This window comes from Trichinella spiralis (genome assembly GCF_000181795.1).
Source record: "Trichinella spiralis strain ISS 195 chromosome Unknown Scfld6, whole genome shotgun sequence".
NCBI lineage: Eukaryota > Metazoa > Nematoda > Enoplea > Trichinellida > Trichinellidae > Trichinella > Trichinella spiralis.
Genome location: NW_003526945.1, coordinates 182,965 through 196,071, shown reverse-complemented (window position 1 = coordinate 196,071; position 13,107 = coordinate 182,965). Strand labels below are relative to the sequence as shown.

Here is a 13,107-nt window from a genome sequence, read left to right as displayed (position 1 = left end):
TTAACAAAATGTTACTTTTATGGAAATTTTGTTTTCTTTTTTTACATTCAAATTCTCTGATTTGAATTTGAGGAAAAGCTGTGAAAGTTGAAAGATTGATTGCTGCTGCTGCATTGAATGCAAAGACGATGCTATTTTTGTAATGGAAATCATATTTACTTTTCATTAATACAATTCAAAATTTACAACACCACACGCTGTAATTGGTGAATACAGTAGACAAATTTGTTCTATCCTGGAAATAACTGAAATTGAGAAGCATAACTGTACCAATTGCATTTTACTAAACACTAAAGAAAATTTTTAAAAAATCTAATTGCAAGCATAAATGAATGAATAAATAAATAAACGTATGTTTGTATGTATACGTATATATCAGCTTTCAGCTCGATGTCACCAAACCATCCATGTGTCGACCAAGATGCTTGCTTCTGTTGAATCAGTCTATCGTTGTAAGGTTTGCATTATTTCGTCTGCTAACACTGCAGTCTCAGCATAACAATATTTGAAAATTGTTGAAATCGTCCCAACAAACCACCGCGATTGGAGATAAAGAAATATAATAGAACTAGCAAAAAATACAAAGCCATGTCCGAAAAGAAACAGAAATAAACAAACAATAATAATAATAATAAATATGGGTAATTTGAGCAGAATAATGAATAAACTTTCTTGTTGAAGCCTTTTACAACATTTTCTTGTTCTTATCCTGCTACCCATGTACAAAAAACACAAATTCCAATCCAAAATGCATAATGTGAAACGAACAAACAAACAATAAAAATAAATCGATAAATAACCATTTGGGAGAAGGGGAGAATTAAATAACTTTAGAAAAAAGGGGAATATATAACACCTGAGGTAGGTCATGCAGTTTCGCATGCGCAGTCGTTAGGAGAATACAAAATTAACGACTACTTGTACATGCATAAAATTATATAATAACGAAAAAAAGATAACTCCAAACTTGAATGACACTCTGTGATTATACTCAAATACAGTGCACAGCAATATATACACATATTTACAAGTGTCTATACAAAACCACTGATAAATGAATAATTTTTTTCCCATTAAGCATTTCGAATTTTGGCGCAAATTTCCTCTGTAAATTCTGAACATTTTGCCGTTCCGCCCAAGTCGGCTGTCAATACTTTCCCTTCACGAATTGTGTCCAAACAGCTTCTCTCAATCAAACTAGCCTTGTCGTGCATATTCATGTGACGGAGCATCATCACAGAGGACAACAGCAACGCAGTCGGATTGGCTTTGTCATGTCCTGCTATGTCTGGTGCCGTTCCATGAACCTGAAAAATAAAATTCCAATCATTTACAATTCTGTTCTGTTGAAAAAGAAAAATTGTTTCCTTTTTCATTTTACCGATTCAAAAATCGCAGCTTCATTTCCAATATTTCCACTCGGAGTGACACCAAGACCGCCAATCAAGCCGGCACATAAGTCACTAAAAAATACTCATTGATTGATTGAGTGATGAATATATCTGATAACAAAATAGAAAAGAAAAACTCTACCTTACAATGTCACCATACAGATTGGGCATTACCAAAACATCGAACTGAGTTGGATCTTGCACGAGCTGAATGAGATGGTAAAATTTGAACTTTATTACTTTTACATTATTACAGTATGGTCAACGTACAAATCTTAATGGAACGAGAAAATGCGAATGAAAAGAAAATTACATTCAAACAAACTGTATCCAAATAGGCTTCATGAAATTTGATGCCGTCGTACTGTTCTCCAACTTCACGACACGTTCGCAAGAACAAACCGTCGGACATGCGCCTAAAATTAGATCCTATTAGGATGAAAAAAAAGAAATGGTAAAAGCAAAAGAAACACAAAAGCTGTACATAATGTTCGCCTTGTGAACGGCGGTCACTGTTTTGCGGTTGTTCTTCCTGGCAAATTCGAATGCGAATTTCGCAATACGATATGACGCTTCTTTAGTAATTAGCTTGATGCTTTGCACAACGCCGTCAATGATCTGCAAGCAACAGGATAAACATTTACGGTAATCACACAAGAAAATTCAACACTCGTCAGCACTTCGTGTTCAATGCCTGAATATTCTCCTTCAGTGTTTTCCCTGATCGTCACAATGTCTACTTTGTCATAAAGCGTTGTGAAGCCTTCTATACTTTTGCACGGTCGAACGTTGGCAAACAAATTGAATTCTCTGGAAAAGCAAATTTTACATGAACTGTGTGCCGAAAGCTTGTTTGACCAGTGCTGTTCCCACTTTCGAACTGCCAAATTTAACGATCGGTGTCCTTTACCAACAGGAGTCGCTAGTGGACCTTTCAAGCCGATTTTAGTCTGACGTATCGATTCAATGCATTTCGATGGTATCTTCCAAGTTCCATCCCGACCTTTTACCGGAGTGACGTCAACAACCTCCCATTCAATCGGTACCTTAATGAGATTTTACATTTTTGAAAAAAAGCAAAAAAATACAGACAACAAGTCGATATCTACAAATATATGTATGTATGTATGGATGGATGGATGTAAGTATATAATAATGCCATTTAGAAATAAATGGCAACACAAAAAATCATTTATTTTTGTTGAGAAATTCCAACGAAATTAAAAGAAATATTATATAATCCTAGTTAAAAAATAATTTAATAAAATTGAAGAATAAAATACAAAAGTAGAATACCTCTGCCACTTTAAAAATCGTTTGTACAGACGATGAAATTTCTGGTCCAATACCGTCACCCGGTATAAGTGTTACACGGGTACACTAAAATATTATTTTTTGCTTATTTTAATAACAGGTTTTAAAACCAATTTGGAAACAAGTAACTTAACAATATCAGATGCGCTTTTACTCAACAATATGTTTTACAAAGAGAAAATTTTACGGTAAGCAAAATACTCACTTTCGTTGAAAAATTAGCTAACGATCGACAATTATGAAAATTATTCGGCGACAAGAAGCGGAAAAAATGGCCAAAAAATGGAATCTGCAACAAAAATTAACAAACCATACATGAATATATATACATAAGTGTTTGTAAGTATGCATACAAATGAAATGAAAATCGGTAATTTATGGTAATTATTTTTTTCAAATACCATTATTTAACATATATTATTTTTAATTATGTTAATACAAGCAAAGTTACACGTTTCATAACATACATCTTTAAATATGCATTGAAACTGAAATGAAATGTGATGAATTTAGAATTTTCTAAGTTTAAAATTGAAAATATTTCAAATTAATTAAAAAAAATATTATATTAAGCATGTTAAACAAATGTGTAAAATTACCATTTTATTATAGCTAGGGCTTGTAGAACAGCGGAATACACAATGTAGCAGAAATAAATAAATATATATATATGTATAGATATGTTTAAAGACAATGTCAATTCATATACATGCGTAATATAAACAAAATTAACACCAAAACTTTAAAATATTAATGAAATAATACATTACTTCACCATTATATAACATTTCAACGTTCTTCAGAAAGAAAATCAAGTTAAGATACTGTAATCAAAAATAAAAATTTACAGATGAAAATTGAAAAATAATACATAATAAACTGAAAAACATTGTAAAACTTTTAATAATTGTGAAACCAATTTATATAATTAGCCAAAATCACTCAACTATCATTTGTATTGTAAAGTGTTCAGTTGTTAATGTGCTGCAGATTTATTATTAATAACTAGTTTTGTATTATTATTTTGTTCAGCATTTGTTTCATATTTATTTTTAACAGTCTGCAAAATGCTGAATTACATTATGTCGCATCAATTTATTTTTGCCTGTAATGCAGTTACGATTATATTATAGTTTACTGTTACTTAACATACATAATTTTAGTGCAATTATGCCTGGAATAAATAATAACAGCAAACATTATATATTATAATTAAATTTATAATTTTTAATTTTCACAGATTAAAATTCTTTGTATTATATCATAGTGTTGGATGCAGCTTACGTTGTGTAGAATATTATATAACATAGAAACAAATATAAGGGCGTAAAAATAAGACAGACAGTTAAATGATTTAAAAATTATTATTTTAATAACTGTTAAGATACGATTTAGTCCATTTATGCAAATAGTCTGAATGATTGACACATGTTTGGTGTAACATAATAAGCATTGATAATTGTTGAAACATTGAAAATGACAATGCACAACTATAAACCTATTTTTGAATGCATGTTAGAATAAATATCTGAGAAGATGATCTTTTATTGCACTCATCTTTCTAATAGTTATATTTAAAATTGATTAAGCTTTTACTTGTTCGCAGTGTTAAATTCACAAAGTAAAAAATAATGACCAAACTGACATCAGAATTTCAAATTTTAAGTGTTATTCATTTTTATACTAATCATTGACTACCTCATGTATGGTATTGGAACAATGTAAAATTTCAGTGTAACAGAAACGGTAAAGTTTTAATTTAAAAAATTGTAGCCGATAGTGAACGATTCAAATATATTTCCAAGTAGAAAAAAAGTTTATTTCAAAATCAACAACTTGTCTACTTGCTTTTCATTTACTTACTACAGATTGCATACATTGTACAAGTGAGGGGGCAGCTTTAAATGGTGTTGATAGTGAGAAAATTTTGAAAATTTCACCTGTACATTGTTCGACTTAAATGAACTTCTTTTGAACAGTGAATCTTTGGTAAGTGTAAAAATATGTTTTGCATATGACGTTTTACTTTTCGCGTGCTTAATTGTTCTTAAATGGTGAATAACATTTCGAATCCTGTTCTCAACTTTGTAATTTACAATCATTTACACAATAGTTTATTCTTCTTTTTTTAATATTTAAGCATAAGTTGAAATTTGTGTTTCTGGTAATTTTAATGTAAAATGTTGAGATTATGATGCAGTGTATTTTGACAATCGAAATCGTTTCTTGTTATTCGCCACTGTAGGAGAAAAATGACACCATCATCATGGCAACTGTTGAAGTGCGTTGAATTAATTGTTGTTTTGTTGAAGGAAAATATAATTTTTTTCGTAATTTCCCGATGTCCTTTAATATAAATAACTTTTTTTCGTTTTCAATATCAGTTTAATAATTTGTGACTTTTGAAGAAGACCATCAGATACTGTACGTTACAGTAATGGTATAAATCAAGTTTAGACGTTCGTTGAGGTTAATAACGTTTTTGTTTTTTTTGCGTTTTGCGGGCACATATTTTTCAACAATCTGACAAAGTAGTTTATGGTTGCTGTTGAATTTACTTATCTTAAAAAATATATATATAATTGAATAATATCGAAAATTGTTCAAATTAAGTTAAAAAAGGTATAATAAAACAATTTTTTGCTGATTGAATATTGTTTGTGCAGAATGTGGGATGTTTGCGTCGAAAAAGTCGAAATCTGATTTGTCCGGTGCGATGGCTCGTTTTGCGGACGTGCGCCGCGAGCCTAGCTCCAGGTACAAACACTTCAAGCAGTACTTTGATCATTTGGCCAGTGCGGACGAACGGCGTAGCTGTGTGGAGTTGTGCTGCGCGGAGTTGTTCCAACTATTTTTGGATCTGTTTTTGCAAGCAGATTGGTCAGTGCACGCCGGTTCCACCAGAGTGGGGTTTGTTGAACTGGAGTCGGCACTGTGGTTGCTCGAGACGATTATTTGCAATGTGCCCGAGTTGATAGCCGCTCGGTGGCAATACAACGCCATCGTCAACAGTCTGCGACGTCTGCTGCATCCGCAGAGTTTCACCGGCATCAGACGGGTCGGCGTCAGGCTGTTTCTACTTTGGTATCAGTGTTTGCTGCATGCCGGTACCAGCGACAGGGACGACAATTTGCAAGCTTGTTTCGGCAGTTTGGTGCCGCATTTGTCGAACAGAGACGGTCGATTGGCTGATTCGGTTTTGCTGGAATTTTGTGATCGCCCGTGTCTGCATTCGATAACTGTCGGTGGTGTTTCAACATCCGCCGACGATTATCAATCCCAACAACAGGACCAAGACCATGAACAGCAACACCAGCAGCACCAGCAGGCGCTGCAACAGCAGTCGAATTTGACCAAGAAAAAATGCCAACCGTTGGTTTTTGTTAGTCAAGTTCGTCCAGCTTCGGCAGGGTCGAAAACCATGACCACCCAGTCGTTCATGGAAAAATTGTTGGAATTCATTTCCGGTGACGTGACGAAAATCGCCTGGAATCGTCGTGATCGTCAGTCTGCCCAGTTGGACTGTTTGGAAAAATTGATCGAGCTCGTGTTCGAACATTACGGGTTCGTTTGTTGTCCAGGCGTGCTGGTCCAGCCGGAGGATTGTTTGTCTACAGCGACCGATTCGAGCCCAGTATTCAACCAAACTGATCACCACGCCCTCGTAGGGGCGCACGTCATTGTCCGCTGGGTGGCGCTGTATTCGTCGGTCGGCGATCGGCACGCGTCTGATTCGCTACTCGTCGCCAGTGGCGCCGCCGACGCGGACACGTCGGACTTGGTCAAAGTGGGCAAACAGTTGCCGGTCAATTATGCCCTGGTGCACCGGGTCTTGTACGGGTCGAAAGCAATTCGCGATTGGACGTACGCCGTGCTCCGGGCCGGCTTGCAGTTGCCGTTCGGCTATTTGAGCACCGTGGCTCGGGTGTTTCGGATATTGAAGCAACGACTGCTGATCGAGGCGACCAACTGCGTCGCCGGCGACACTCAGGTGCAGAAGGAGCTGAAAATTGTGCTGGCGGTGCTGGTGTCGTTTTTCGACGGCACCGCCCCTGCCGGCGACGCTCACCGTCGGGCGCTTGTTGCTCAGATCAGCGCTCGAATATTGTCCTTGTTCAAATATTTGGCCTGCACGTTCGGTTCTCAGCTGAACCGCGACACTTGGCATTTTTTGCTCCAAGCTCTGCTGCGAGTTGTGAATTTTGTTCTGCCAGTTGATCCGGACCGACAGGACGTCGAACGACGACTTTGTTCAGAAATTGCTACGCAAGTTTACCAGACGTTGCTTGTCACTTGGGTGTTCGCGAGTTTGAACGTCTCGTTGACGTTGACGTTGTGGGATGAGCTTCTGAAAAGTTGCGTGGAACGCGCCGACCGGCCGGAGCTGGTCATCGAATGGGGAAAAGTGTTGGAGAGCGTCACTCGGGCGCTGGGTGTCGAACTGTACGCGGTCGACTGTGCCCAGGAACGGCCGTCGTCAGGCCGTTCGTGGCGTCGGGGGCGGCGGCCGACCGCGGAGCCCGTCGCCCCCAGTATGCGACGGCCGTCAAAGTCGTCGGCTGGCGGTGCTGGTCGTCAGCCCGCGATCGACCCCGCCCACGGGCCCGGTGGACTGCAGCCGAAGGTTGAACTTCCGCCGGTCGACTGCAGCGCAATTGTCGAATTAAAAAGTCAAAAGCGAATTTTCCAAGCGGAATTACACACCACTGGCAACGACGGGCCACACCAACAACAACAACAGCAACAGCAGCATATTGTCGAACAGTCGGTGCCAAAGGCTGCTGCTGGGGTTGATAATTTCGAAGAGCAAGCCGATTCTGCCGCTGCGAGTGTGGCTACTTCAGAAGGTGATTGTATATTTTTCACCGACGACGACATGCTGGTTGAGTCGACGATCATGGCCGGGGGCGATGGTCAGAGCGACAACATCGAGGAAGAAGACGCTGAGGAAGAGGAGGAGGAGTTCGGCGAGGAGCCGGACTGCTTGACGTTGCCGACTTCAGTACCGAGCGAAGAAGCCGACCGTCCCGAAGCGTTGTTCGTCGTCTGGCGTCGTCTTCTCTGCTGTCTGGGCGACGTGAATCGAATCGACAACGCCGAAGCCCATTTGCGCGTGCTCGAAGTGCTCGCTTCGGTCATTGGTCAGTTGAGCAAAATTGACGACGGTCAGCCGGCCACCGGCGCCGTCCCGCGACCGCCAGTTCACATGTTCGTCGGCTGGTTGAACGACTGCCTGTTCCTGCCAGACCGCTACGCCGAGAGTCGAATCTGTGCCGCCAAGTTGTACTGCACCGTGCTGACGCGGTCCCAGAGGCAGCAACTGACCTCCGGACCGACGGCCGAGCTCCATTTGGCCGCTCTGTTTGCCTCGCTGCTCGAGCTGCTGATCAGCTCCGCCGTCGACCGCAGGCTTCTGTTGGCCGTGTTCGACGCTTTGGGCACGGGATTTTTTGTCGCCTACTGGCCGGCGTCTCTGCTGACCGTTGCGGCGTTCGTCCGCGCAGCTGACCAAATCTACTCTGAACTAGCGACTGCCAACAGGCGCCTTACCGCGGTGCCGCTGCTGCGATGTTTGGCCGGCGTGGCGCCGTTGCTGACTGTCGGCAACGGCCGACTCTGCTCGACCGCGCTTGACCAGTGCGGTCGGTCGTCGCGAGTGGACGGCGGCGTTCTGTGCACCCGGGTGGTCGACTGTCTCTGCGACGCCGTGACCGCCGGCCACGTCGTCGTTGCATCCAAGGGTCTTTCGGTGGTTTTGCACCACGCGCTGGCGGCTGGCGTTGCCGGCCACCGCCGCCTTGAGACCGCCTGCTTCAAGTCCATGCTGCGCGGCTTGACTTTCACCACGCTCCGGTCGGTTGAGTTCGGCTGCCAGTTGTTCGCCTCGGCTGTGGCGTTGAGCACGTCGAACGGCAACTTGGGACAGAGCCGTAGGCGCCTGCGCATGCTCGGCCGGCTGGTCGACTCGTTTGCCGACGGTCTGGTGGAACTGTTGTCGCGGCCTTCGTCTCACGACGTCGACTATGACTCGCTGGAACGGATCTGCTGCGACCTGGTTGACTGGCTGTTGATCATGACAACGTTGGACGAAAGCGAGACGATTGACCAAAGCGAAACTGAAAGCCCGACTAGTGGAAGTGAAAGCCCAAGTGACCGGCAGGAAGGCGAGTCTACCGGAAGGCCCGGCGGTCGCGGACGATGTGAACAGCCTTGGGCGCTGTTCACCGTGCTCGGTTTGTTGGAGCAGATGTGCGGTCCGGGGTCGACGGCACTGCGCCGCCGTCTCGCGGTCGGTTTGTTCGCCCGGTTGAACAGTTGTCTGGACCAACGACCACGCCTGTACTCGCCAAAGGCCTTTCTCGGGCAGTCGGTTGGGCGCGATGACGGCCCGGCTGCCAGCGTCGGCTGTCGCTCGCGGGACGGCACCGGCTGCTGGATACTCACTCCACTGCCGGGTGGTCGTCTTTCTTGTCGCACCGTGGCGGGTCACCACGTTTGGACGGTCGGGCAGTTGGACAAGTGCGTTGACCGGGACGCCGGTTGGTTTTGTCGTCGTTGGTGGCGTTGTGAAGAGCAATTTGCACCGTCGTTGGCAGTCGGCGCCGAAACGTCGCCCAACCAGGCTGCCGTTGCTGACAGCAGGGACGCGTTGCAGCGTCTCGTCGATGAGCTGCACCGTTGCAATGCGGAATGTTCGCTGGAGCCGGTGAATGTGCTTTCGAGAAGTTTTCGAGAAAATGTGCTGCAAAAGATGCAAGCGGCGGAACAAAGCCCAGCTGGAGGCGCAGCCGGAGGAGGAGAAAGTGGACATCGTCGACCACCGCCGGCGCCCCAACAACAGCAACACTGCGATGGTGGCGTGGCGACTGACGACGACGACCATTCAGCCGTTGGCACACCACCGGCATTCCGGCGCACCACCAAATCGATTCTTCTGTTTTGTTGTTTGCAAAATTTGCCCCGCTTGCGGCTGTTGGATAATTCAGCGTTGCAGGTGGAACGTCAGTTCAGGCACGTCGACGGCACCGGTTGCCGCGAGTTGCACAAAATTGCTGTCATTTACGTGGCTCCGGGCCAAGAGGACAAGCGGACCATTTTGGAAAATCGTTCCGGCTCGCCAAGCTTCGAACTTTTCGTCGCCGGTCTGGGCCGGGAGGTGGACCTGCGTTCGCACCGCGGCTACTGCGGCGGCCTGGCCGCCACTGGGACGGCGCCGTACTACGAGACCGCGCAACTCGAGTGCATCTTCCATGTCAGCACCCGGCTCTCGTCGGCCGATTCCACTCGAACCCTGCGCCACATCGGCAACGACGAAGTCCATATCGTCTGGACGGAACACTGGCGACCGTACAGACGCGCCACGATCCCGACCGACTTTTGCGACGTGCTGATCGTTGTCAGTCCTGTTGGGCCGGTCGACCAGGCGACATTTTTCCAAATCAGACTGCAAGAAAAACGCCAGATTGCCATTACCAGGAGCAGACGTGGTTCTCCGGTCGTGACAGACGAAGAGCCAATCCAGACCAACGGACGAAGTAACGAAGAACACGACGACCCGAAAGGGCACCAAGCCGAAAAGCACGAAGAACAAGAACAAGAAGGGCAAGGGAAAGAAAAAGAAGCGAACACAGGCAACGTGGCGACAACTGCGGACGGGGTTCCGGCGGTCGACGGGGACGGGGATTCGATGCCCGATGAGGGCAACGTTGAAATTGGTCCGCTGTTCGACGGGGCGTTGGTGCACCGGTCGGTGCTGGCCCCGCTGGTCCGGGCCACGGCCATCAACGCGAGCCGTCTGAGACGCAAAGCCGTCCCAGGCTACACCAGCGCCATGCAACTGCGCCAGAACTGCATCGCCGAGCTGCTCGACCAGGACCCGGCGCGCCGGTCGTCGTCGATGCCCTCGCCGGACAAACTCGACTGCTCATTTTCGGTCGGTCGCTTACTTGGCGGCCTTTATTCGACAGTGCCTCGCCCAAATTTGCAACAGCAAAATTCATCATCCTAAAAATTTTATTTAAGAAAAAAAGCACAAGGTAACAAACAATCTTATTCTATCCACTTCAAAAGCTTTAATAATAGATATTGTTGTGAGAAAATTGTCAATCAGTGTTCTACTTGGAAATGAATTTTCCACTATCGAATGCATCAGTTTTAGCCTTTCTCAATGTAGCTTAACATGTTCAAATGGCTTCTTCCTTTTTCTATTTTTCTTCTTCTTCTTCTTGTTAGAGACTGCAATAGAATTAGTTCATTTTCATTTTACTTATTCATCACCCAATGATGATCTTTCTTCATTGTTCCAAATATCAAAACAGTTTTTTCATATTTACATTAAAATAATTTTCGATTAATTTAATTTATCTTGCACAAAGTTTTACACACTCTATCGACTAGATTTCCCGGTTAAACCCCCCTCATTGACGTTTCGATATGGTTTCGCGTCGGCGATGCTTTCCTCTTTACTTTTTGCGAAACAACGGCCAACTTTGGAAGCAGTTTTTATGACATCGGCGAAAATAAATATCCACGTATATATATATATATATATATATATACTATGCATGTACTGCAGTGAAAAAAATTTCGAAATTTTCGAAAAACAATGTATTTTCTTTTTAAAAAAAACAAAAATTGGCAGCCAGTGAAGAGGTGCGTTTTCAATGATTTGATTCGCTCTTTGAAATTCTCCAAATGGAAAATTTGTTTCTTGTACTTGAAACTGGGCATTGCAGTTGAGTTTCGAGAATATATTTTAAGAAAGAAAGTAAAAAGTTACTTAACCAGGGGAAAAATATCATGTTTGTCATTGAAAGTTGCTAGGCGGAGTTATACAGATAAATTTTCATGAAAGAAATCGAAAACAGTTCAATTTTGGAAAGCTCAATAATCCTTGTAACTCAACTTGGGAAACTGAAACGTAAAAGAGTAGACAATTTTTAATGTAAATCAAGAAAAATGGAAGAAAAACAATTATTTATTATTGAAAAATTTCTTGTGAAAACATAATAAGTGTGCATTGCAATGTAAATGAAAGAGACTGAAATCTGGCATAAATGAATTTGCCAAATGGCAAACATCAAGTGACATCAAGACAAGCTTACGTTGTCAAAAATGCCAGAAATACGTTTGTAAGCATCATACACAATCATATTGTAATTCAAGTGTGTAAAAGTATATCCACCATATTTCGTCTTATCAGAAAAATGATAAACTCTACACATTATAATATTTATTAGCACCTTATAAAATTAAATGCACAAAAGTTACAGTATGATCGAAAAATAACCTGTGCATCACATTTGGGTCAATTTGACGAGGAAGACAAAAGTAGGAAAGACGATTCGAGGATCACGGGAGGGTTAAGTATATACAAAGAATACAAGTAAATGCACGGCTAGACGTTCCTCTGAAGATATTCGAGCATCCAGCTTTGCAAAGTCATTTTTTTCTTCAGCGACCATAACCGTATAAACTCCTTAAATTTGATGAACCACGTTAAATTTGCATATGTTTCGTATTATTAAAACTCATCTTCACAATTTTTTACCGTTTACGTGTTTGTTGTCTCTATTTATTTTTTAATTAAAAAGTGCTTAGCATGAATGTGTTGTTTGAAGTTGCGTGATTGTACTTAATTAATTTACAATTAAAATGCATTATAACTCATATTGTTTTTATTATTGATTTTAAGCATCGTAATTATTTTTGGATTATCTATGAAATAAAGTAAATTAAGACCAACGAAAAATATACAGTAGCCATATTTATCAGTAGAAATGAATAAAATAAAAATTTGCATGCGAGGTCGCTTGCTTTATTGACATAATGGAAATCATTTCAGTTTGAGGCCGTCCGTGGATGGTAGCTCAGCGTTTTGATTGGAAAATTGACTGAAGACAAACATTGAAGCCAAACACTATTTTTGCTTTTTATTCATTATTATTTTTTGGAATAATTTCTGAAAAATAATTTTCAATCAACATTCAAAGACAATGAACATTAACGATGAGAAAATGGCGCATTTAGCAGTAAGTGGCATATTTTTATTTTTAAGTCTTAATCAGTTAATATAATTAAGAATCGATATTGAGCATGATTTCTCAATATATTTTCTATGAAGAATTCTCAACGTGAGATGAGAGGTGACTTAATAAACGACAAATTTCCGTACAATTAAGTTTGATTAAAACAACGTGTACTCATAGTTTATTTATTATTGAAATATGGTCTTTCGAAAATCACCATTGCAGTAGCTAACATATACTTTCAATTGACTATAAGCAAGCTTTTGCCCGAAAATTGTTCACTTAAAATTAGCCTCATTTCAGCTACTTGTTTTCTGATTTAAGAAAATTTTCAAAAATACGTAGGTGTGTTTTGTGTCATGAATTTCTGTTTA

At 41.9% G+C, this 13,107-nt stretch overlaps 2 protein-coding genes across 2 annotated transcripts; one reads left to right on the top strand and one right to left on the bottom strand.

Moving 5' to 3' along the window:
* Positions 1-1,073: 1,073 nt before the first annotated feature.
* On the bottom strand, positions 1,074-3,796 carry Tsp_10049 (putative isocitrate dehydrogenase, NAD-dependent). The gene is given in 12 exon segments (XM_003373155.1): positions 1,074-1,307; positions 1,382-1,463; positions 1,534-1,598; positions 1,717-1,807; positions 1,876-2,009; positions 2,030-2,437; positions 2,688-2,771; positions 2,911-2,994; positions 3,415-3,445; positions 3,471-3,529; positions 3,712-3,765; positions 3,785-3,796. 12 exon segments carry the CDS (start codon positions 3,794-3,796, stop codon positions 1,074-1,076), a joined length of 1,338 nt encoding a protein of 445 aa, XP_003373203.1.
* Positions 3,797-5,379: 1,583 nt separating this feature from the next.
* On the top strand, positions 5,380-12,094 carry Tsp_10048 (innexin unc-9). Its single transcript, XM_003373154.1, has 4 exons — positions 5,380-5,953; positions 6,107-10,638; positions 11,347-11,472; positions 11,978-12,094. The coding sequence occupies exons 1-4, from the start codon at positions 5,380-5,382 to the stop codon at positions 12,092-12,094; spliced, it is 5,349 nt and encodes a 1,782-aa protein (XP_003373202.1).
* Positions 12,095-13,107: the final 1,013 nt, after the last annotated feature.

Coding starts and splice junctions, on each gene's coding strand:
- Tsp_10048 (XM_003373154.1), top strand. CDS start 5,380: ATGTTTGCGTCGAAAAAGTCGAAATCTGATTTGTCCGGTGCGATGGCT. Junction 10,639..11,346: donor AACTCGACTGCTCATTTTCG/GTCGGTCGCTTA, acceptor AAAAATTGGCAG/CCAGTGAAGAGGTGCGTTTT. Junction 11,473..11,977: donor AATATATTTTAAGAAAGAAA/GTAAAAAGTTAC, acceptor CAAAAGTTACAG/TATGATCGAAAAATAACCTG.
- Tsp_10049 (XM_003373155.1), bottom strand. Junction 1,599..1,716: donor ATGAAGCCTATTTGGATACA/GTTTGTTTGAAT, acceptor CATCTCATTCAG/CTCGTGCAAGATCCAACTCA. Junction 1,308..1,381: donor AAGCTGCGATTTTTGAATCG/GTAAAATGAAAA, acceptor TTTATTTTTCAG/GTTCATGGAACGGCACCAGA.